Genomic DNA, 25233 nt, shown 5'->3' on the forward strand with positions numbered 1-25233 from the left:
GGTATTTTAAGGCAGAAACAGGTTCCAAGAAGGACATTCCAGGAATAATTAATGAACAAGGGGAGTGTGTATGTGAGAATCTTCAAAAGGCAGAAGTATCCAGTCAGCAGCGAGGATCTTCAAAAGGCAGAAGTATTCAGTCAGCAGTATGTAAAGATTGTTGGTTACAAGGATAATGTCGAGATAGAGGAGGAGACTAAGGCCAAACATATGATAACAATGACATTTACAATAAGATACAAAAGTCGAAAACTAGAAAAGCGGCTGGAATTGATCAGATTTCTGGGGATATACTAAAGACAATGGGTTGGGATATAGTACCATATCTGAAGTACTTATTTGATTATTGTTTGGTCGGAGGAGCTATACCAGATGAATGGAGAGTTGCTATAGGAAGCGGAGTTAGGGATTGGATTACCAAGGGAGACGTTCAATAAATTTCCAATTTCTTTGAAATCATTTAGGAAAAGGCTAGGGAAACAACAGATAAGGAATCTGCCACCTGGATGACTGCCCAAAATGCAGATCAGGATAGACAGACAGACAGACAGATACATGACAGGGTAGGGGCACCAGATCAATAATAGACTACATCATAACAAACTCAGAATTCAGGAAATCTGTTAAGAATATGTGGGTAATGGGGATTTTTTAGATGATCTGATTGTAGTGAACTAAGTATATTTAGGCATAGGATATATAAAGTGAAATTTGTCTGCAAATGAATAAGGGCAGAGAATCTTCGTGACAAGGAAATTAGATAGAAGTATATGGATTTTTTCTTAACTGTATGGCCTCAGCTACCGTGTGCAGGCACTTTAATTTGATGCCATCTGGCTGCCTGCTTATCAATTTCAACATTCCATTTTATTCTAGGCCTACTAGATGGCAGAGTAAACCAAACCTCTCTTGGGCATCTATGGCTGAATTTTAATTAATTTTGTCGGGAGCAAAACGAAATGTGTCATCAGAGGTGATGATGATGCTTGTTTAAAGGGGCCTAACATCCGGGTCATCAACCCCTAATGGTACAAAATGAGACAAAACATAATGACAATGTAAAATTTCAAAATCATCCACTAACCAGAACAAAAAACATGATGATGAATGAATGGATGAATATGAATTTAAAACAATCAGTGGATCCAACCCGCAATACCCCACTGTTCCAGAAACTATCATAAACAATAGTATTACTGACGAGGGACTGCTTCTACAGGGTGTCTACGGAGTTCCATTTCCAAAATTCAAATATATCTCCAGTATATTCAGTATGACTATCAGCAACATTCCAGTACCTAATGCTATGAAATATTTTTTAAGTTATTTAGGAAGAATTACATCCTTGATGATTTCAGGTTTGTAACCTTTTGCCAACAAATGCATATTTTGTTTTTAGTAAATTCAGTTAGCCTTGATTTTTTTAAATACAATTTTTTAACATTTTTTACTGGATCTCCCTACTCCCCTCACAACCGTCCACTCCACCCATTGCTTTTAAATCTCTTTAATTAGAAAATGTATACAACTCTTGCTTTTGAAAAAAATTACAATCCCAATGAATACAAAATTGTCTGTAAGACTATTAAAACAATTGCAAGAAATCAGCTTCATATCCAGTGAAAATGAAAACCTACAACCTGTTTTCCAGTCAGTGACCGGGTCAGGGATGTAATGAATGAATCATATATAGGCTATTATTACAATGGGGTCGCCACTGCCAAAGTGATATATTAATGAAGGATAGATGCTACGAAATGAGAATGGAGAGTGTTGCTGGAATGAAAGACGACAGGGAAAACCGGAGTACCCGGAGAAAAACTTGTCCCTCCTCCGCTTTGTCCAGCACAAATCTCACATGGAATGACCAAGATTTGAACAATGGTATCCAGCGGTGAGAGGCTGACGCGCTGCCATCTGAGCCACGGAGGATCTTCATATCCTATATCAAATCTTATTTACTTTGAATCAGTAACAGTAAATTTCCACCTTTTTGATACTTATAAAGTTGAACCTGAGAAAACACTACTTGTAACTCAGAATTACTTATTTAAAAAACTACTGTATTTATGAAGTTTCCTCTTTGTCGGCATAGGCGGAAGTAGAGCGGTCGGGTTTCGGTGCTGAAACAGAAGACAAAGAGTTTCACCGAGTGACATTATTGACACTTACTGGCGGCTTAACAAAGGCCAACCAAGCGAGCCCCCTTCGCTCTCTATCTCACTCCTCGTGTACTTTCATCGTTTTTGACCTTCCCAATGTCACAGCGGGCTGAAGCTCTACCAATTAGTGGCGACATTACAAGCAAAGTGGGCGGTTTTAGTGCAGAAATGAAAGAAAATACCGGAAATGTGTTTGAATATCAGAATTTCTTTCGTGGGAACAACGGAGAAGTAAAATGTCCATGGTGCCGGTATCTGGTGTTTACTGATGAACAGTAGTTTTGTCATTCAGTTGCTTTTGATTAGCCATAGAGAACAGAAAAAGAAAAAGTTATAACTTAGATGAGAAAGTAAAATTTATACGAGAAGTGGACGCTAATCCGCACAAAACAAAAACTGAAATTGCTTCAGACTTAGGGTTTGCTATATCACGCTATGTACAGTCATCAGTAAAAGAAGCGCTATTTTGGACGAGTTCTTAAAACTGGCTTCAAAAGCAGCCGTCAACAAGAAGGAAGGCTTCGTAGATTTGGAGAAAGCACTTTTCACCTGGTTCCAGCAAAAGCGGGCTGCAGCTCTACCAATTAGTGGCGACATGCTGAAGGCAAAGGCGATAGATTTAGCTAAAATGATGAATATTACTGATTTCAAGGCTTTGTCAGGATGGTTGCAAGGATTTAAAGACTGTCATGAAATCGCAGGGAGAACAATTTGTGGTGACTCAAAAGCTGTGGACAACATCACAGTGTAACACTGGAAAGAAGAGGTTCTGCCGGGTATCGTAAGCCTATTCTACAATCTCCTTCCTAATAAAACATTAGCTGAAAAAGGTGACTCATGCCATGGAGGGAAGAAAAGTAAAATTTGTGTAATAGTACTTCTCGCCACCAATGCAGATGGATCTGACAAACTTCCTCCACTTGTGATAGGAAAATCGAAGAATCCGAGTTGTTTTAAGGGTGTGAAAACAAACAAAACAGTGGTGATGGACTTCCTCACAGCACCAATGTTTTCCTGAGTCACAGATGTTGCTGGACGACCGGGACGAGGTTCATCTTCAACTGACTGCCGACCCCTGGAAAACTCTTGAAACCAAATTTCAACTATGGCCCTAGAAGGGAAAGCCTCACCAAAAACATGCAAAGAAGAATGGCATTCTTTGGCACTTACAGTAAATTCTTTTTATAAGCATTTAAAAAATTGCGCAAAAATCACAGCGCGACAGATCCATCTTGCACCGTGTCTGACTCAGCACTGCCTGTGCTTTCTTCCCAGGCTGTGGAGGAACCACTGCTGGGAAAGATTGCAGCGTGCATGTTCCAAGGTTGAGAAACATCACTTATTCAAATGAAAAGAAGCCCACTGCACTGAATTACAGTTTATGGGCTATTAAAAACTTTCGGACCGAGCTCGATAGCTGCAGTCGCTTAAGTGCGGCCAGTATCCAGTATTCGGGAGATAGTAGGTTCGAACCCCACTGTCGGCAGCCCTGAAAATGGTTTTCCGTGGTTTCCCATTTTCACACCAGGCAAATGCTGGGGCTGTTCCTTAATTAAGGCCACGGCCGCTTCCTTCCCATTCCTAGCCCTTCCCTGTCCCATCGTCGCCATAAGACCTATCTGTGTCGGTGCGACGTAAAGCAACTAGAAAAAAAAAAAAATAATAAACTTTCGGCATAGCCTTCGTATTAGTGGTAAGAATCAGACAGCCTTTTCTGGAACATTTCAACTTAGCCTACGTATGTAATCTTGGGTAAAACTCTGGACATGAGTATCCAGGTGAGAACAGCCACGTGCATGTGATGAATACGGAATGGAAAATTTGGCAGGCTGGGTTTATCCAAGCACCTGATTATGAAAACGTGGTGTTATGGAACTGACGAGATTTTGTTCTGAATGAAGTAGAAAAGGTGAATAGAGAGGAAATATATATGTAGGATGTGTTATCCTGGAAAGGATTGCTTATTCATATTCAAAGGATAGAGGATTGCTTATTCATGTTCAGAGGATAGACGATTGCTTTTTCAAATTCAGAGAATTAAGGGATGGTTGACTGCGAGTCAGAGGACACGGCGTTACTCATTTTGTTTGGTGAATACTTGTTCCGTGGCAATTCTCAGTCCGTTCTCATAGCTTGTAGACTGTGACTGTTGTCAGTGTGTCGTGCTGCCAGTCCAAAATTTATGAAGTTGAGCGAATGTATTTGTTGTGCCAGTGTTGTATAATGAAGGATGGACTGTAGACTGCCTCAATTTAGTTGCACATGAGCTATCGTCAGTCCATCAGGCTATGTAGGAATGGCTCAAAAAATATTACCAAGTGAATCATGTTGGATGACACTTTATGTCAGCGGTGACTAGGCTTATCATGCATGAGAGATGATAATACGGTGCAAGTTTGGAGACATATCTTCGCAGAAAGGTTGAACTGAGGACGGCTCTAGAGTTCTGAAACATGAGGCTTCAAATCCAGACACAGAAGTAGGAAGCTATCGGAGTGAGTACCCATCTATTATAAAAGGTGGTAAGGAAGGAGATCAATATTTTTTACCATTTATTATCATCATCATCATCATCATCCTTGTCGTTATTTATTCCCTTATTTTAAATTTTATTTCACTGGAAGTTGCCAAGTGACAATTACGTTCAATCATGATACAAAAATTAATACTTTTATTAATGTAATCTTTTTTAATGTTACAATTAATGCCCAAGTATGAGGCAAAGTATTTAAGTAGATTACAATATTGTCACCCAACGGTAGTTAGACAAGGCTGTATTCTTTCATCTTTGTTGTCATAGCTTACATGGATAGTCTAGTGAAAGGTATTCAGTTTAACAGAAACGTTGGCCTATGCAGACGACTTGATCTTTTATTCTTTTACAAGTTGCTTTATGTCGTACCGACACACACAGGTCTTCTGGCAACGATGGGATAGGAAAGAGCTAAGAGTGTGAAAGAAGCAGCCATTACCCTCGTTAGGTACAGACCCAGCATTTGCCTGGTGTGAAAATGAGAAACCATGGAAAACCATTTTCAGGGCTATCGACAGTGGGGTTCGAACCCACTATCTCCCAAATGTAAGCTCACAGCTGTGCGCTCCTAACCGCAGGGCCAACTCACTTGGTGACTTGGTCTTAATGGCAAACTGTACTGAAATCCTGCAATCAAATATCTAGGAACTTGAAAATATGTCCAGTTGGTACAAGATGAAATTTAGCCTTTCCAAGGCAAAAGTGATTTCAGTAGAGAAGGAACCTAAGAGAACTGAATATCGGAGTAGGAATACAAAACTGGAACAGGTAGATAATTTCAAATATTCAGGATGTGTATTCTCCAAATATCACAGTATAGTGAGTGAAATTGAATCATGATGTTGCAGTTGCGATCAGCAGTATTCTGTAAGAAAGGAGTCAGCTGCCAGAAAAATCTATTTTTAAACTGGTCTGTTTTCAGACCAACTTTTCTGTACAGGAGTGAAAGCTGGATGGATAAGAGTGGAGTTAGAAGTAACAGACATGAATGTAGCGAGAATGATTGCTTGGTACTAGCACGTAGGAACAATGGCAGAAGGGTACTCAGAATGAGAATATAAAGGATAAGTTAGGAATGAACTCCATGGATGTAGTGGTACGCATGAACTGGCTTCGGTGGTGGGATCAGGTAAGGTAAATGGAGGAAGAAAGGTTACATAGAAGAAGACTCTATACTGGAGGGTAGGAGAAGTAGAGAGAGACCAAGATGACGATGGTTAAAATCAGTTTCTAATGATTTTAAAGATAAGAGGTATGGAACTAAATGAGGCTATAGAGCTAGTTACAAATAAGGAATTGTGGAGGCATTTAGTAAATTCACAGACACTTGCAGATGGAATACTTGAAATGCATAACAGTTTATAATGAAGATGTATGTTCCATATAATCCCGAATACCATCCGCATTTTTGTTTTACAGAAATATGCTCCAGAAATTCAGACACAGGTCATATTTAAGCCTTTCATATTGTAGTCTCATAAATATTGTTACCAAGACGCATAAACACGGCAACAGTGGTTTCATATCACCCGATTTGGCAACGGCCGAAATCTCGCTCCATTGCTTCCTTCTGTGTTACCAGAACCACAGGGTGTGACAGTTGATTAATTACGTTGTGTTCCGAGTGAAGAAGCATCATTGGTAACAAGTAATGAATTCAAAAAAGCATTTGCGGTCATTTACTGCGAGTGAGAAACTCATTGTTGTGATGGAAGCTGAAACTATCAGAAATCATGCCGCTGCCAGAAAATATGGAATTGATGAATCATGTATTCACAATGGAGGAAGGAAATGTTATTAAAAAGTAACCGTGGTTGTAGAGCTTTCTAAGGGCAGAGTGCACAGATTCCTGAAATTTACAAATGACTTTATAAATATGTGACTGAAAGACGTGAACTAAGTTATGGTGTACCGACTGAACTGTGTCTACTAAAATCGTTAGAGATTGCAAAAGAACTTAAAAGGAGGGTTTCACTGCAAACTGTGGGTGGATAAGGAACTTTTATCGAAGAACCTGATTGTGTACAGCAGAGAGCCCTTATTAACCATTTTTAAGATTTTCAGGTCTTGATCAATATCTTGACTTTATGGTTTGAGTCCATTATATGTTTTCCCATAGCTGAAAACCTATTATATTTACATGAATTTACATGTGAAGACTTACATCTATTTCACATCTTCTCCCTGTTGTCATAGGTAATAAATTTCATATTATTCCATATTGAAAAGCAATATAATGTAAAACAAGAGCAAAAAGGTTTCCTCCTATTCAATACGTATTTACTGTAACCTAAAAAAAAGTTACATTTTTTGCTGGAACAGTGCATATGGAGTACATGAAATTATTACATTTACAGATCAATAGCTCAAGCAGTACTGAGGTACTAGGTGTCGATCCACGATGAAATACCCATATTAGTACATGCTGCATACTACAGCATAGTTCAACGTGCATTCAATATCCCAATGTAAAAAAATGAGAGCTAACACAAATAACAGGTCTCATAAAATACTAACCTAAATTCATAACAAAGTAGGCCGATTAAAATATTACTTTTAGCTGCTAATATCAGTGTCTTGCTTTCAGTACAGAAAGTAAGTACAATGAACTAGGGACTGGGATGATGATGATGATGATGGTGGTGGTCTAAATTTGTAGTTCAAACAAAAACAGCCCACAAATATAGCTATTTTTAACAAAATGCCGTATTTACCTTACCTCTATTCATCATCCTCATCATTGTCTACGAGGTGAATCACAAATCTATTTTGTTTACCATCGGTGTTGTCTTTCATGTACTTCTCTTCTATCTTAATGGTGTGTCGAACACAAGCAGACCGATTGTTCTATCTCCTTCACACAGAAGCTGACATACACTAGCACTCAAGGTAACATTATTTTTCCTAACATACAATTTCATTTGAGCCCAGATCATTTCTGTGGGGTTTAAAATACTGCGATATGAAGGGAGTCATAACACTTCACGTCTGTATTGGGCTGCAATCTCCTCTACAGTGAACCTTTTACTCATACTGACTGATTTGAATTCCTGTAACATAACTGCCTTGACGGGTATAGGTTTTGGCATGGGAATGATGTTGTACTCCATAAACTTAATAATGTCCTTAACTGCTGTTCACGGAAGGAATTCAAATAAGCTGCCGCAAATGATAGCTTGCATTGTCCATCACAATTACACATTTTTGGTCATATGGTAGGTTCTCTACATGACAGGACCTAAACCAGTTTTCAAAAACTGAGCTGTCATTTCATTATGGCCATCAGCTTTAGAGTCTCCAGTGTTATTAGGTGACAAAGACATTTCTCCACCCACCCCTCACTGCTTCAAGCATGCAATGCCATAATATGCTTGCATCATGGTGTCGGTGCCTTCAATATTCAATTACAAGTCTGATCATCCCACCCTTTCTTCACAATGTCATGAGTGTCATACCAAGTTTCATCTAGATAGACAACTCTCTGCACCCCTCCGAATGCAACTTTCGGAGACTGTCTATTGCCAAGCTACTATTCTAGCAGACTCCATTAGTCTGCTTTTCCTCAGAATGTGGAAACAAAATCCAAGCTTTATTAACAGCTGATATAGAGTAGATTTTTTATAAGGAAAGCCACACACACTTTTCAAATATTTTAACGATTCCTGTACGGCTGGGGACTTACCTTTAGTAAAGAATATATATACCTCGCGTCACACCAAGTAACAGCAAATATCTTCCAATTTTGTTAAAAATAATCTTATTATTACCACTCTTTTCTGGAGTTGTAAGAACTCTTTGTACGATTCTCCTAATAGTATTCCTGTAAAGTTTCAAAATTTTAGCTTCCTCCAAAATATAACTCTTGCCTAAGTTGTTCTTTGTAACATTCATATATATATGTTATATACCAGCTACTGACTTAGCACACTTAAAAGTTTTAGTCGCATTTCTTTTCGTTGCAGAACTACTACTACTACTACTACCACTACTACCACCACCACCAAATACAGTATAGAGACAATACGCGACACTCAGTGAGATATCGAGTGAGAGCTTTTGGTCATATGGTAGGTTCTCTACATGACAGGACCTAAACCAGTTTTCAAAAATACGCGACACTCAGTGAGATATCGAGTGAGAGCTTTTGGTCATATGGTAGGTTCTCTACATGACAGGACCTAAACCAGTTTTCAAAAACTGAGCTGTCATTTCATTATGGCCATCAGCTTTAGAGTCTCCAGTGTTATTAGGTGACAAAGACATTTCTCCACCCACCCACGCATTGCAAAGTGAGAGCTCTCTCTAGCGGATTGACCTGAGAACTCCTGATTCTGTCATAAGAGCACGTGTATTTGTGTGTGAAGTTTTTGGTGTTATTTATGCGTTTCCAGTGAGTTGACATAATTAAATAGTAGCGTGTGTCATTCCTTGATATCTCCTCTGAACATGAGGGGAAAGGTATATGCTGTGTTTGGCTGCAGTAACTATGAAGTAGAGAAGAATGCGCGGTCTTTCTTCCGTTACATTCATGACAAGAGAATGTAAGAAATATTGTGTTTGCATATTTTAACTGGCTTAAAATATAATAAGCATATTTTATTGTATAGTGCAGCAGTTAACCTTCAATATCGATGTGTTGTTGTAGGTGTGATCTGTGAGTTTGATTTAATTCAGGAAAGTACATATGCATATGAGTGTGGCTGGTTGTGTTCCAAGTTACCCCATTTGAAATGCCGTAATGCATTGTCAAGCACTGAAGAAAATATGGGTGATTTAAGAAATGTACATATTTTGTTGAAACAATATGATGATGCAAATTTGCTTTACCCTAATGTAATGGCATTATGGCAAGTATTGCTTATAGGGAAAGTTTGAATGTTTTTGAGGCTAAATTTATAGATTTTCTTTCTGTTAGTAGGCTTCAAGTTAAAAGGAAAATTGTCCAGCTCTTAAATGTAAATTCATTGAATCATGTGTGTAAGGAATGTGCCGATATTTTTGTTGACAATTGTTTTAATATGATGATACAGTGCTTTTAAATGAGAAAAAAGAAAAATCTAGCCGTGAACGTTCAGGCAGGTATTCTAAAGCTAAAAAAGTAATGCATAAATGAAAGATCAAGCCCTTTCACAGCAGTCCATTTCACATCTTGATTATATGTCTAATTTCAGTCTTTAAATAATAACCTGTTAAATAATTCTTCATTCATTTATCCAGAATTGCTTTAGCAACTTTGAAGTTAATATCTTAATATCTTAGTAACACTTTCTTTCTAGACGTAATTTATTTATCCATTTCCGTATATACATTTCCATTGATATTTGAATTTAGCATGAATTTTCAGGTCAAGCCACAAGGAGCGCCACTTGCGACTTGTCTCCCATTTTAACAAGGCTAAATCCGGAAGTGCCACGTATTGTCTACTGTATTTGCTGCTGCTGCTGCTGCTACTACTACTACTACTACTACTACTACTACTACTACCACCACTGGTGCTCAGTTGAGGATCCTTTGTGCACATTTGTAGATTTAATTCAAGATTTTCTGGTGCATGAAGTTCCACTTTTGATTCCCAAGGCTTTCATATTATTGCATAAAGCTAAGTGAAAAACAATACACTTCACAAATATTAATTACTGAAGTAAATATTACAGCGAACAAAACACGAGCAAATTGTCTGAGATGAAAAATACTGATGTCTGTTGTAAGAGGTGTATTGACAACAGTGGATTTCTATTGGGGAGTGGGAACTTCAGTCTTAAAGCCCACTGCCATAAAATCACCCCCTGCTGGGCAAGCAAGGAGCTGGGATATCAATCGTATGCCGATCTCTTTGCGAGCCAGTGGGTATCCATTGTCCATCAACTTTAATGGGCACTGATGATAAATAACTGTGTTCAGAGTTACACATCTTTCAGATTAACTGCATTTTAATTTAATGGCATGTGGCCTCCAGAAACACCCAACGCAGGTCTTTCGAGGTAACCCTATAGGCAACCTTCAGGTATGTGAAGATGGTGCCGTACCTAAGATGAATTCTGATGTTGAAGATGGAACAAACATCCAGCCCCCGAACCAGAGGAATTAACCATGGAAACTTAAAATCCCCACCCTGTCAGGAACAGAACCTGCGATCCCTTGAATCAAAGGCCGGACATTAATTGTATTAATCAATAGTATGTGTTTTCTGTCTCTGTCTTCATGTTATAGTGTTAGTTTGTAACTTATAGCACAGAGGTAATGTTGTACATTATTGTGTCCATAAGGACAAAATGTCATAAGGACATTATTAATGCGGACATTACGTCCCCAAACCTATTATTTAGTTTTAATTTATCATCATATGAAAAGGAAGGTACAGGAAATTTCAGCACAATCTTAACATGTAGTACCTCTTCTGTACAGATTGCTTGCCCACAATGTAAAAAAACTTAAAACCTTAAGTTTTCAATTCCTGTACAACAGAGTGAGTGAAGAATATTTACTGAAAGGACAGTAAACTAACTTCGATCATGCTGTGTACAGTGGATCGCAATGGACAGCTCAGAATATTACCTTTTCAGCAACTTGACTGTACAGTTCATTACAGAAGATAGTCTCAACTCATGCACCTTGGGTGAAACAGAAATCTCACCCTTTTCTGAGTAACAAGTAAAATTTTGCATCAATTAAATTGTGATTAGGTTTGCCAACAGGCACAGTTACCATTTATAGGATATACAGAAATTTAAGGTTAGATATATATCATATCTAAAGAATCTCAGGACAATACTGTATAAAAATCCTTTTAAGGTTTATATCACTACGTATGTAACGTTTTCATGGCAACCTACAAATAATGCAACAATATTTTCAAATAAAAAATATAAAACACCATGATGTACTGTTCAAGAAACAAAGGTCAAGGTTTTGGGAATATTAGTAGATGTTGAGTAAATTGCTGAAAATGCCTGTCATGTAAAAGAAGAATGTAGATTAGTATTCACCATCTTTTTATCATTCCAAATAACAAAATATAAGATTTCAGCATAAAGCCTCACCCTTCTTCCCTTCAAAGGATTAATTATTTAATGCATGTCTTTCTTTGAATGTGTGAACTCAGAACACCATATTTAATAATATATTTGTACTACCACCACCTACCTGAGGCATACCATTACTGCAGCTGTCAAGTGCTGATGGTAGTACATCGAAACTTCTCACGCAAACATTTGTTTGTACCTTGGAGGTATCCATTAATTGGAGGGGGTACTTAGCAAAATTTATCCCTCACAATGCATATATACAGTGTGTACTATATAAAAGGCATTTTAAGAAATAACTTAGTATGTAGTTTTATTGTACGGTATGTTAACAGTTGCCAAACCTTTAACTGGAGTCAGCTCAAATTACTACAGTACATTGTACTTCAACTCACCAACTCTCACTGTTTTATGACTCATTTCCCATAAAAAAACTTTTCTATGCTGTTTGTCAAGAACTTTTCATGTTCACTATCTTCTTCTCCAGAATGGCCTGCAGTTGTATTGGTTGAAGGGTTCTGGCAGAGATAAAAGGCAGAAGATGCAGTGCCAAGTTTCATGACACGCCTTTCGAATACCTACTAATGCCATGGTAATTACCAAGACTCAGCAGACTACCATGTACGGTACAGGCTAGGTACACAAAGATTTTCATGAAATACTTCTACTGCATTACATTTATTAGTATTCACAAGTCTTCAGGTCTCTTTTCGCATGACCCCTCTCATTTTTGTCGGTAGTGAAGAGATAAACCCAGACTGAACGCATGGTGTTCGTACTCTGCACTACAGCAGCTGCCTCAGCCCAAATTACGTCGCATGCGGCCGCCCTCCTTTAAGCGAGTATACATTCTAATATGAAATGTTACTTTATAAAAGATGCTGGAAGTGTAATCCTTCATAATGAGGGACTTCATAAATGCCATTAGGATTTTCTGCACCGGGCGATTTGGACATGCAGTTAGGGACGCGCAGCTATGAGCTTGCATCTGGGAGATAGTGGGTTCGAGCCCCAATGTCGGCAGCCCTGAAAATGGTTTTCTGTGGTTTAAAAATTTTAAAAAAATCTGCACACCAATAATGAGAGTTATGACCGTTCACACAACCATTAAGATGAAGCCAGGCCTCATCCGAAAAGAACACAAGCTGTGGGTCGAATAAACGATCATTCAATGATGCAAGATACCAATCGCAATATCTCACTGGCTGGATCAGCAGGTTTTAAACAATGGGCCCGTGTAAACCTGTACGGTTTGATGTGTACCAGCTTTATAGCTCAGTGTGCAGAAGAGACCAAAACCCCTACTTGTTGTGCTAATTTTGTGAGTGATTTATTCGGTGGCTGTTCAAGATTCACACTAATGTAATCTTAACTTTTCCTCTGTTAAAACTGTTTGTGTGCAAACATGGTTTTAATGAGCACCGAGCCAATAGTTTCAAATGCATTTACAATTACGCGAATCTGTGCTCATGAAGGAAATTGCTGAACAAATGTATCGCGTACCCGTTGAGCCAACTCGTACTTAAAATAACTTTTACATATGAAAATACATGTTGCAATGATAACTGTCTCACTATGTTAACAGCTGAGATTCAGACTGGCTATCGATGCTAGGCTGAACACGTCTACGCTCTTTACAAGGTCAGGAACTATGCGCACGCTTCCCGCACAGCTGCTTAGGTCTCAGAGAGTAAAAATGCTGCTGGACGGTCTGGGTTTATAAGAGAGGCCCTGTACTTGGGACCGTGGAATGTGTGTGTCTCTGTACCTGTGAGTGTCTGCAAAAGAGAAGTAACATTGTTGGTATAGGATTTATGTTAGGACATAAAATTTTGTCCATATCAGGAAAGTGTCCACTAGTCCACACTGTATATTATATGTCTGCCAAGTTGATATAATTCTCACTGTTCCACTACTTGTACAGTGCACGTCTATGAAGCATCAAGAATAAACAGATTTTGTTTAAAGCATTGTAAGTCAGTATTTTCCCGATTTAACTAGCAGAATAACTTTCAGCGCAGAATGTGTAAAGAAATCTGGCCTCTACAATATATTACCACCTATAACCACTCGGTCCAAATAACTTTCAAGCCATACAAGTCAAGGATTTCTTCTTTTAAACTGTTTAGCATTTTTGATGACTTTCTTCTTACCTGCTTGCTCCACTATGAAGATCTGGTAGTCAAGCTGTTGTCGCTGGAGAAGAGGGTGGAGATTAAGCAGGAGAATGGCCAGGTGGCTCTCTCGGTCACGGTATGGCACGATAATGGCCACCTTGTGACGTGCACGACAATCTTGAGGATGATAGTGTCCTCCAGGTTCAAGAGCTGGGAACTTCTTCTCCAGTTCAGCCAGAGGAGGAGCATCTTTCAACACCCTGATGGCACCCACTGTAAAAAAAATGAGTAGCATGCCATAAATTCAATTCTCAAATGAATTTATGAAATTCATCCATTGTTGTAACATGCCATATATAAGGCCCAATACAGTGGATATCTATTTCATTTCAATATGGTAAAAATGAAGTCAAATTATTGTTTTCAATTTTTTTTACTTTGAACTTGTATCTCCTGTACCTGTAGCACTTCCTTTCCGTACCTATGCAGTACCGTGGAGATTGACACTATTTTTAATTAGTGAAGAAAGAAGTTTGAACACCAGAAAGCATGTTGGAACTTAACTGAGGAGTGTCTGTTCAAAACGTGCTATTTCCACTTCAAGAAAGAAAAGGAAAAAAAATAATTCAGTATTTCAGCCACATGCATTACAGCAGCTGAATACTATCAAATCCCATGAGCAAGCCAGACCAGAAAGATGTAATTCCTCTAAAGTTGTACCTTACCCAATCATGGGAACGTTCCATGTGCCTTTTATTATACTTTTCTTTCGTTTTCCCAAGTGGAAATAGCACCTTGAGTGGAAATAGCAACTTTTGAACATACACTCCTCAACTGAGGGAATTATGAATGAAATATTTATTAAGAAAGGAAATACAAACTAAAAGTTTGTTAGTTATTCAGAAAATTTAAACTTTCAAATCTGTATGAATTTATCCTCATCTCATCTTTTTTCACAGTAGACTGCTATGGAAACTGACTTAACTCTCTCCGAAATAAATTTGTGATTAATTAAAAATTATTTTTACTTTTTCCCTTACAATAATGTTATTGGTTTTACATCCCACTAATTATATGTTGTTTTTATTTGGATGCCACGGTGCCAGAATTGGTCCCGCCAGAGTTCTTTTATGAACTAGTAAATCTATTGACACAAGGCTGATGTATCCGAATAGCTTCAAATATCACCAGACTGAGCCAGGATCAAACCTGCGAACTTGAGCTCAGAAAGCCAGCGCTCTAACCATCAGAGCCACTTTGCCAGAATTTCCCCTTACACTTCATATTTATATGTACATAACTCAGGGTTTTGATATAGGTCAAGGCTATGCTGGAATTTTCAAAGATTGAACAGTATTACAAAATAATGTCTAGGTTCAGCTTTTTCTCTAAGTACAGTACTACCTCACTCCTCGTTTCCCTAGTACACCTCTTCAGTAACACCTGGGCCACCTAACGGCTGATGGCAGAACTGTTGAGGTCCAAACCAGCCTCCAGGCTGAGCACTCAACATACATACATTTCATTATGAGTCAGAAATGTAACAATTTTGTGGTAGCAATCATTTTCACATTCATTTGTGTTTATTATTTTTATCTTTGTTCAACAATGATAACAACAACAACAAATAGTAATGATTCGACCTGTTTTCCCATCCTGGAAGCTTGTGTGAATCTATTCACTTGTGGGAGAGGCTCAAAGGCTCAATCAAGTTTCAAATCAGCTTGGCAAGATCTGGAACATCTTCAAACAGCTGACCATGACCTGGATACAGATGCTGACCAACAAGCCACCCAATACAGGAACAGATGTTCAGCTGGATTTGGTACCATTATGCATTGGTTTCCCTTGATTGTTTTCAGCCACCCCTCAAAAGAGGTACAGATATTGCCTCAGTATTTAGTTTGATTTTTCCTTCCCTTAGCCTTTCGGAATCCAATCCCTACCCACAATGCAGTAGGGAGCAGCACTTGTTTGATGGTGGTGCTTATCATCCGCACACTTTATCTTGGTGCATTTACACCCTAGTGCTGAATCGGTCGACCTCGGCGATCTTCGAGACTCGTACTGGCAACCTTTGAAACACAAACTATGAATCGCTTAAGCATCGTTGTGTGACATCTGGCGTACACTTTACGTACTAGTACTGTTATTGTTTACACAACAAAGGCAGAGTATAGAATTCATGCTAGGAACAAGATTCGCATCGAGAAAAATGTTTTATAATGTTATATAATGTATACTAGCTGATGTACCCGTGCTTCGCTACGGGATTCTCAGAAAGACTGACTTTGTGGTTTTCCTAACTGAAATCAACATAGGTCATTACAAAAACGTAAGTATGAATGTAGCGATTAAAAGCAATGCTATCATATAAATACTCGATCAATTGGAAAGTCGCACGTTTTATCACTTTTAACGAACAGTGCTGCGGTTAGATTGCGGTGCCAATCTAATAGTCCAAAGTTCCAGAGCTGGGATGACCAGGCCGCAAATTGCCATGAACACTCATCTGTCATTATTCCGCTAAATATGCACACTGTTCATTCCAATCAGTGCCTCAGAGTAGGGATTGAATAGCCCGAATGCTATGATGATCCAGTGTGTTACGTACCAGTAGTATTATAAAATGTATAAACCAGGGGAATGGCATGCTAAAGAAGAAAGTTATCTGATTCCCCAGCTACTTCCCATCAATATTCAGGCAGGCTCTTACACTCTGTACGACTGGGCGAGTTGACCGTGTGGTTAGCGGTGCCCAGCTGTGAGCTTGCATCCGAGAGATAGTGGATTCGAACCCCATTGTCGGCAGCGCTGAAGATGGTATTCCGTGGTTTCCCACTTTCACACCAGTCAAATGCTGGGCCTGTACCTTAATTAAGGCCTAAGGGCACTCCTAGCCCTTTCCTATCCCATCGTCGCCATAAAACCGATCTATGTCCGTGCGACGTAAATCAAATAAAAAAAAATACTTTGTTCGCAGCAGTAATCCTATCTACCGGAGATGAGGGGCAACAGAAGACACAAAGCACATCACGACAAACAATGGTCAATGTAATGTTATTGTTGATCAATGTTATGAGCTTTCTATATTGTAGGCCTACACATTTAGTTTTCTTTCGACTCTGTGATTTGTAAAATATTTTATACCGTAAACTGTAGTTTCTTATTCTCCAACTTTACATACCGATTTTCATTAAATACTGTTTACCCATTTTCTCGTTACTCTGCGCTGATATGGACTTAGTAACAAAAATCCAAATTCATGAATATCTTTGTGATCATAGCCAGTACGGTAACAATGTATAAGACATGAATAATAGGAAATTTAATACTATATAACCTTAGTTATGTAGCATTCATCGGTTACACCTCTAATAAGAAATATTTGAGAATTACATTTTAGGCCTTCCCCTAAACTACCATTTTACTCAGCGTGAATAAAATAACTTACAGCCTAGACTATAGCGACTTATTTCCTGACTTTGCATACCGATTTTCATCAAGATAGGACTACTAATAACAACAATATTTGAGAATTAAATTTTAGGCCTTCCCCTAAACTACCTTTTCACTCAGCGTGACTAAAATGATTTATAGCCTAGATTGTAGCGGCTCATCACCCGACTTCACATAGCGATTTTCATTAGACCACTAATAACATAAATAGTTGAGAATTCAATTTTAGGCCTTCCCCTAAACTACCATTTCACTCAGCGTGAGTAAAATGATTTATAGCCTAGATTGTAGCGGCTCATCACCCGACTTCACATACCGATTTTCATTAAATTCTCTTCAACCGTTTTCTCGTGATGCGTGTACATACATACAGACAGACAGACAGAAATTACGGAAAAGTAAAAAGTGCATTTTCTTGTTACTATGGACATGACCGATACAGATATACCATTATTTTCAAATTCTGAGCAATGTACAGACAAAACTCTTATTTTATATATATAGATGTGACATAGTTGTTGGCTTAAGATGATAACGGTTTAGAAATTTCATATCGATCGATCATATTCTCGATTCAATTCAGATTTCATTTTCATTCACTTGGCAGCACTATCGATACCGGGACAGCTTACTCCTCACCCCCGTACACAAATCCACCAAGATAAAGTGTGCGGATAATACTTGTCCATACCTGCCAGCTTTACAAAACCAAAAATCAGGAGATTTTGATATGAAAATCAGGAAAAATCAGGAGATATAATTGGTCAAAATGGCTTATTCTACATGTCTTGCACAATACAGTACTATGATATATTTATAACACTTATTGTCTCAAAACCAGGCTGCTGCTATACGATGCTACAAGGCTAAAAATTACACATCTCTATTACCTCACAGAAAGTACGGTATGTGAGTGAGATGATTGGTCTCCGATAAGCCTTTCGGAAATTGTATGAACTTATGTTCCACACGTGTGAATCGGTCATGCACTTAGATGCTATTACTTAGCAAATGCATAGATTAACATATCGCATCAAGTGCCCGCACGATTATGCAAAGCTCAATGCTATTTGTATCAAATAACTAGCTACGGAATTCTCAGAAAGACTGTCCTTATAGTTTTCCCAACTGAAGTCAACATAGGTTATTACAACGACGTCAGTACGAATGTCACGCTTAAAAGTAGTGCTGTCATATGAAATATTTGATAAAAATGGAAAACGGCACATTTTCTCACTTTCAACAAAAAGTACTATGGTGTCGATCTAACAGTTGAAAGTTCCAGAGCTGGAACGGCCAGGCCGCAGACAGCCGCGAACACTCCTGTGTCATTATTCCGTTTAAGTGTGCACACTGCTCATGACAGGCAGTATAAGCAGCCATCGGATGCAGATCGAGCAGGCAGTGGCCATGACATAGCACACGAGAACGAGAGATTGAGAATCGACATACGCGTCGCGGTATACAGGTTTTAATCCAGACCGACTCCAATCCTCAGACCGTAATATTAAAAAAACATGGCGGCCGGATTGCTGGTATTCGCTAACACGAAAATATCACGTACATATTATATAAACAGCGGTAATTTAACATGATAAATGTAACATCATAGGGAAAATCACGTTTACACGTATGAAAACGCTTCGCCAACAAGTACGCACCACATGTAATCAACTAGAATCATATATATTCTACTAGAAAAGAGCCCAACAAGGTGATTATTTAGACATTTCAATTCGTCAAATAACGTTTTCTCTTAGATTTCACTACGCTGGGTAGATGAAAATACACTATAAAACTGTTAAAATGATATTTCTAACATCATTTTGAATGTTCCAAAATAAATTAAGGTGCGTTATTCCTCGATTTATTCGCTCTGATGAGAACTGTGAAACATAATTTGTTACTTTAGTTTTGAAGTGGTGGACAGTTTCTTAAATTCAGTATCCAATGAATGGGAAGTACACTGTCTGCGTGATAACAGATAACCACAGCATGAATCTGAAGGTGTTGGTAGTGTAAAACCCTGCGTTACAAACCCAGATAATCCTCAAGCAACGAGCTAGAATAACATAGAGGGGCTGTATACCTGACATCAGCGCTCCCTGCTTGAAGCAAGTTGATAAGGGGCAGCCATGTTAACGGTTGTCAAAACAAAGCGAATTGGCGCGAGAGCATATGTTGAGGTGACTGGGAGATCGTGCATGCCAATTTAATTCCCTAGTTTTAAGAAGTGAAAAGATAGATTCTCGCTTTCAAGAATGCCAGCCGTAAGCTCAGCGTATGGTTGTACTAATCGGAGTAATAAAACCAAGGATATATCGTACTTTAAGTAAGTATTACTGAATTATAGCCGAGATTCCTTTTTGTAATTTCTGTTTGTAATTAAATCCATTTTATTGTTTACTTAGCGAAAGTAGGGATAGCCACGGTAATTATTTGTCGAATTTTGTTTCAGATTTCGTTTAAAGAACAAGGAATTAACTGAACAATGCGTTGTGAGGGCGAAAAGAGATCACTCAATTCAGTTGCTTATGCTCTGTTCATTTCCAGCCCTATTTAATTTTCATTCACATTTACAAATAAAGGAAATGGAACGCCCACCGCCAAGAAAACGTAACCACAAAAAATCACTTATTTCGTTCAAACGTACACCAAGTATGATAAATACAGCATTTTACTGATATTTTTGAAATGTATACAGCCTTTATTGCAGATGTATGTTGCCTTGGTTTTTAAAACTACGCCACACTTCATAATGGACAACTTTCAAGCTAGTAATAATAAATACACTAAACGATTATTGTGGTAAAGTATTCATGGGCCGCCTCTGTGGTGCACTGGTTAGCGTGAGCAGCTGCCACCCCTGGAAGCCCGGGTTCGATTCCCAGCTCCGCCACCAAATTTGAAAAGGGGCACGAGGGCTGCAACGGGATGCTATCAGCCTGGGGAGGTGAACTGAGTAGAAGTGGGTTCGACTCCCACCTCAGCCATCCTCGAAGTGATTTTCCGTGGTTTCCCACTTCTCCTCCAGGCAAATGCCGGGATGGTACCTAACTTAAGGCCACGGGCGCTTCCTTCTCCCCCCCCCCCCCAGAAGGCCCCTGTTCAGCATAGCAGGTGCAGCCCTCCCTCACAGTTGTATCCTCCGACCCAATGTCTCACGCTCCAGGATACTGTCCTTGAGGTGGTAGAGGTGGGATCCGTCGCTGAGTCCGTGGGAAAAACCAACCCGGGAGGGTAAACAGATTAAGAAAGGAACACAGTACTCATGAGGATGCAATAATTTTAAAAATATTAACAGAATGAGGTTGTAACCTATTATAGGTCCCTATGATTTTAAGGTTTCCTGTCATAAATATTTATGTCCATCGTTTTTATTCTAATTTACGCTTAACCACAACAGCCAAGCAGGGTAACGCTCTTGTTCCGATTTCGAGGCCTATCCGTATGTCACTGTGCGATGATTTCGAACTACCCTACAATCAACTGATCGTGATGTTGGCCTCGTGCCGCAATATGATGAAGTGGCGGTATTCGCTTTCATGCTTCAAGCTTTCGGCAACGGACTTTAATTCTCACCCAGCGATTCTAAAATGCGCATTTTCTACACTTTTCGTCATTTAAAGGCCATGCCCCCTTGCTTGTGTGACAACAGGAAACATGGCGGGCGTTCGTTCTATTAGGTTCACCCAGGCAGCGCTTCCGCCTCTCTATGTTATTCTAGCTCGTTGTCCTCAAGTCACTATATCTTCTGTGTAACAGTATACAGATTGCTCCATCTGTCACACTTATAATGACTCCAGGGGGGTGACACTTCATAGGGAGCGTCCGAAGCAGTTCCGAGATGGGCCATTCGATCTCCGCCAACTAGTGAAAACTAAAATTCCCTTTTGGAGGATTAATTTATAGAGCAATGATTGGCAATACACATGCAGTTGCACGCGGTACAGAAAATTCATAACATGACACCGTTATCGTTGCGCGCGAAGAGAACTTGGTCGTACGGCGAGTGATAGTGCTTGTTGAACGAAAATTTGTTGAGATTCTTTCGCATTAAACGAGGTTTTTATCCAATATGCCGCATCTTAGACGGTGTGCTGCGCCAGGATGTCAGGAATACGCTGACGAGTTACAAAGTCCAGCACTTTTTAGATTTCCGAAGGACTTTGCTAGGTAAGTGAGTTTTATTTAAGATACAATTTAAGATGAATTTTAAAGTCGATTACAACATTCAGGGGTCAAGTTATTTCGTGCATTGAATTGAAAATAATTCTAATAAATTGTCTGAAGTAAATATGTACTATCTTGAAGTCTACTTTGCTTAGGTGCCGCACATGGGTCCAAAATTGTGGAAATAGGCAATTATTACAGCTCTCTGTGAAGAAGCTTTATGGCATAAGATATATCTGTGGAAGGCATTTCGAGCCACAGCATTTCTTTGATAAATTTCATCGAAGGCTGCACAGAAATGCTGTACCTACTGTATTCAGTGGAAGTGCTATTAGTGCAGAGGAAATGCTTGTGTTTGACCGCATGGCATATGAGTGTGTTGATGCTGGACAGGGATCACCTGTCGACACTGGTAAGTGTTCTCGTGTATGTAGTTGCCTGATAAGGTTGAATGGTGAAAGCATGACAGACGAAGATGAAGATAAATTCTCTGTACATTTCAGGAAAGCAATCGCCACATGGGATAGAACCATTCAGTGAAGTGGTTTCTTCCACTCCTGGATCCTCTAGTATGATTCAAAGCCAGCAGGGTGAGGAATTTTAATCAGCAGTATATTGTAATTGCATTTTAATTCTTTTTCTACCAGATCTTGGTTGATGTGATGTAACTTTTATTCAGTAGACTGAAGAAAATGTATGGTAAGCTATTTTATTCAACAAGGCAATTAAATTTGTATTTTTTTGTTTGATGTCATGTTACTTTAAATTTTATAGGACATCTATCTACTGTCGTGGATGCCAGTTTGATTGATATTGAACATTGTTATCATCGTCGACTTACTACTGAGAGTACAGAGAAACCATTCAACGAAGTGGTTTTTTCACCTCCACGACCCTCCAATCTGCAGAAAAAACTGCAGGGTAAGTATTTCTAACTCCTTTAATCAGGAATGTAATTCATTTCCCTTCCTTTTATTTTGAATTTTGTGTTATGTGATGTTACCTTTATTTTATAGGACATTCAGCTTCCTCACACCTTCCGGGATTTGCTGTCCTTGATGTCAGTGTGAGTGAGGGAGAACATTGTCATCTTCAGCTTTCTTCTGAATGTAGTGAGAAATCATTCAATGAAGTGGTTTCATCGACTCCAGGACTCTCCGATATGCAGAAAAGGCTGCAGGGTATGTGTGATTCAGCAGTGTAATTACATCTAGATTCTTTGTTTTTGTACTGAAGTTCGTTTGATATGATGTTATCTTTATAGGACATCTATCTGCCTCACATCTTACTGGATTTGCTGTCCTCGATGCCAGTTTCACACAGGAAGAAGATTCCCGGCTATCTCCCACTGAGTGTAAGTTTCATTGTACATTAGAAAGAGCAGGAACTATCGTCATTTCATTGTTATCCATACTGTGATTTCCTTTATTAAATTCAATGGACTTCTTTTTATTAAGGGTGAGAGAATGTAATGTAGCCTTGACTAAAAATGTTGGAATGACTAGTGGGTTATTGACACTTGTATTATTGCTCTGGATGTTTTGTTTTAACAGGATTAGCTTTCTCATTCCTGAATATATTTTTGATTCAAATGAACTGTTGGAGAGGTAGCAATAGGCTTCTCTCCAAAGTAAATCCACTCAGTTCTTTGCTTTAACGTCAGACATTGAATTCAGCATCCAGTGGTCCATCGGGGTATTTAAGAGTAACTTTTTTGTCAGAAGAGGAAAATTGGAATTAATACTGGGTTTCAAATACTTAATGGGCAGTTGTTGTATAACTTATATACCTATAGGGCAAAAATATAATATCCCTGCTGGGCTCAGTGGCTCAGACACTAGAGTGCTGGCCTTCTGAGCCCTACTTGACAAGTTTGGTCCTGGCTCAGTCTGGTGGTATTTGAATGTGCTCAAATATGTCAGCCTTGTGTCACTGGCACATAAAAGAACTCCTGTGGGACAAAATTCTGACCTCTCAATGTCTCCGAAAATCAAGCCCAAAAAGTACTTAGTGGGACGTAAAAACAATAACATTATTATAATATCCCTCTATCTCTCTAGCATAATTGTTACTAACCAGACCTCGCCAATCCAGACCAACAGTCTTTTCACTGGCCTCGTCTTGTAAGGATAGTCTTGGCAGCTTTGTAAAATGCTGTGACATCATCCGAGCCGTGCTATGTTTGTATGTCTAGCCTCTCTGATGTCTTAGCTGCACCACATTGGATCTGCAACCTATGTTTTTTGAAGGCTTAGCAGAAGCATAATCTTGTAGAGTTCACTAGAGTCTACACATAACGCTGGTGAAAGTTATGATATTTTAAAAACCGCATTTCAGTTGTAAATATCTATTTTCACAGGAAATTAATCACAGTTCAAAATACTGACTTTTAATTTTCATCCACTCTGTGACAAGAAACCACTGGCGTTCAAACTCCTCATTTAGTAAAAAATTATTTACATTTTAGCATTATAAATTATTGAAAGTTCACAACTAATACAGCACTGCGACAAAACAGCTTGCTCCAATACATAAATTAATGGCCTATAAATGCTACAATGAAATGCGATTGCAGTTTTCAATCACTAAAAGGAACAAAGGAATTTACCTCCTTACAGCAAGCTTGGCAGAAGACTACCCTTCCTGGGATACCCTGTGAGGGCATTAGGGGAGCCTACAGCCACCTAGGGGACGTTGTGACTAACAGTAATATTTGACTACACCATGGTTATTGCTCTATGCACTTGTCTTACTGCCAACCATGTTGAACCATTGTCAGTTAACGCCCGGGGTAGAGAATGGTACAGTGGGAAGATAGCATGACATCACTATTGCTGTGACAATACCCTGCTCTTAAATTCATATTACTCAAATTATCTGGGCTAATTATCATGAATTTCATATGTTAGAAATAGAAAAATCCTATTAAGTTGTTAAGCTTTATTTATATGTATATCTCTCTTACAGCTGATTGCAGCGCAATACTGGCTATGGGGAAAAGGAAGCGAAGCTGCAATGGACATCCGGATGAACAAGGTTATTTATTTCTCTGCTATAATGTGTCATTTCTAGATATATTTTTAAGTATTTCATTGCATTTCCTATTCTCTTGCACATTAAAGACTGCTATGACAAAATCTGATTTGTCTTGTTAGTCAGCTTTTAGATTAGTAATGAGCTTGTTTCTGAAATCAAGTCAAACAGTTACTTGGATTTATTTCATCAGCTGAGAACATTCTAACAAGTGGTCTGCAATAGAATACTTGAAATGGAGATATATGTAATGAAATTTTGTTGTGGATGAGTATGGACATACACATAGGCCTACTTGAATTCCAAGTCTCAGCTCCGTGCTCATAGAATAGAGGCACGTGGTGGTTGGTAGTGGTGATATCTTCAGCTCAATGCTTTGTGTGTTTCACCTCTAGTAGTGTTTCTAAAGATTTAGGGTCCGGTACACAAGCTGACTATCTGCAAGTAGGGTCTCAGAAACTTTTTTAACTGAAGGGAGAATCCTACTATGTCCAAAGAAGGAACATAAATGTGAAAATTGTGATTTTTTGCCATTTGTAACTAGTTATTAATTGCAAATATTTGCCAAGCGCTACTCTCCAGGTACTCCAGTTTTCCCTGTCATATTTAATTCCAGCATCACTCTCCAATATCATTTCATCTTTCATTCTTTTATCATTGTCCCAAAGGAGTACGACAGGCTTCGGCAGCTGGCACAATTCCTATCCTCGCCGCTAGATGGGGACTTCATTCAT

General features: G+C 38.8%; 1 protein-coding gene across 7 annotated transcripts in view; it reads right to left on the bottom strand.

The window, feature by feature from the left end:
• Nucleotides 1–25233, bottom strand: part of LOC136858128 (beta-1,4-N-acetylgalactosaminyltransferase bre-4) — a 508156-nt gene that overhangs the window by 25874 nt on the left and 457049 nt on the right. For all 7 annotated transcript variants that reach the window (XM_067137447.2, XM_067137444.2, XM_067137442.2 and 4 more), the window contains one exon: nucleotides 13871–14107. In XM_067137447.2, the coding sequence (XP_066993548.2) occupies nucleotides 13871–14107 (237 nt within the window). The remainder of the gene's footprint in view (nucleotides 1–13870; nucleotides 14108–25233) is intronic.

This window comes from Anabrus simplex, chromosome 1 (assembly GCF_040414725.1).
Source record: "Anabrus simplex isolate iqAnaSimp1 chromosome 1, ASM4041472v1, whole genome shotgun sequence".
Taxonomy (NCBI): Eukaryota; Metazoa; Arthropoda; class Insecta; order Orthoptera; family Tettigoniidae; genus Anabrus; species Anabrus simplex.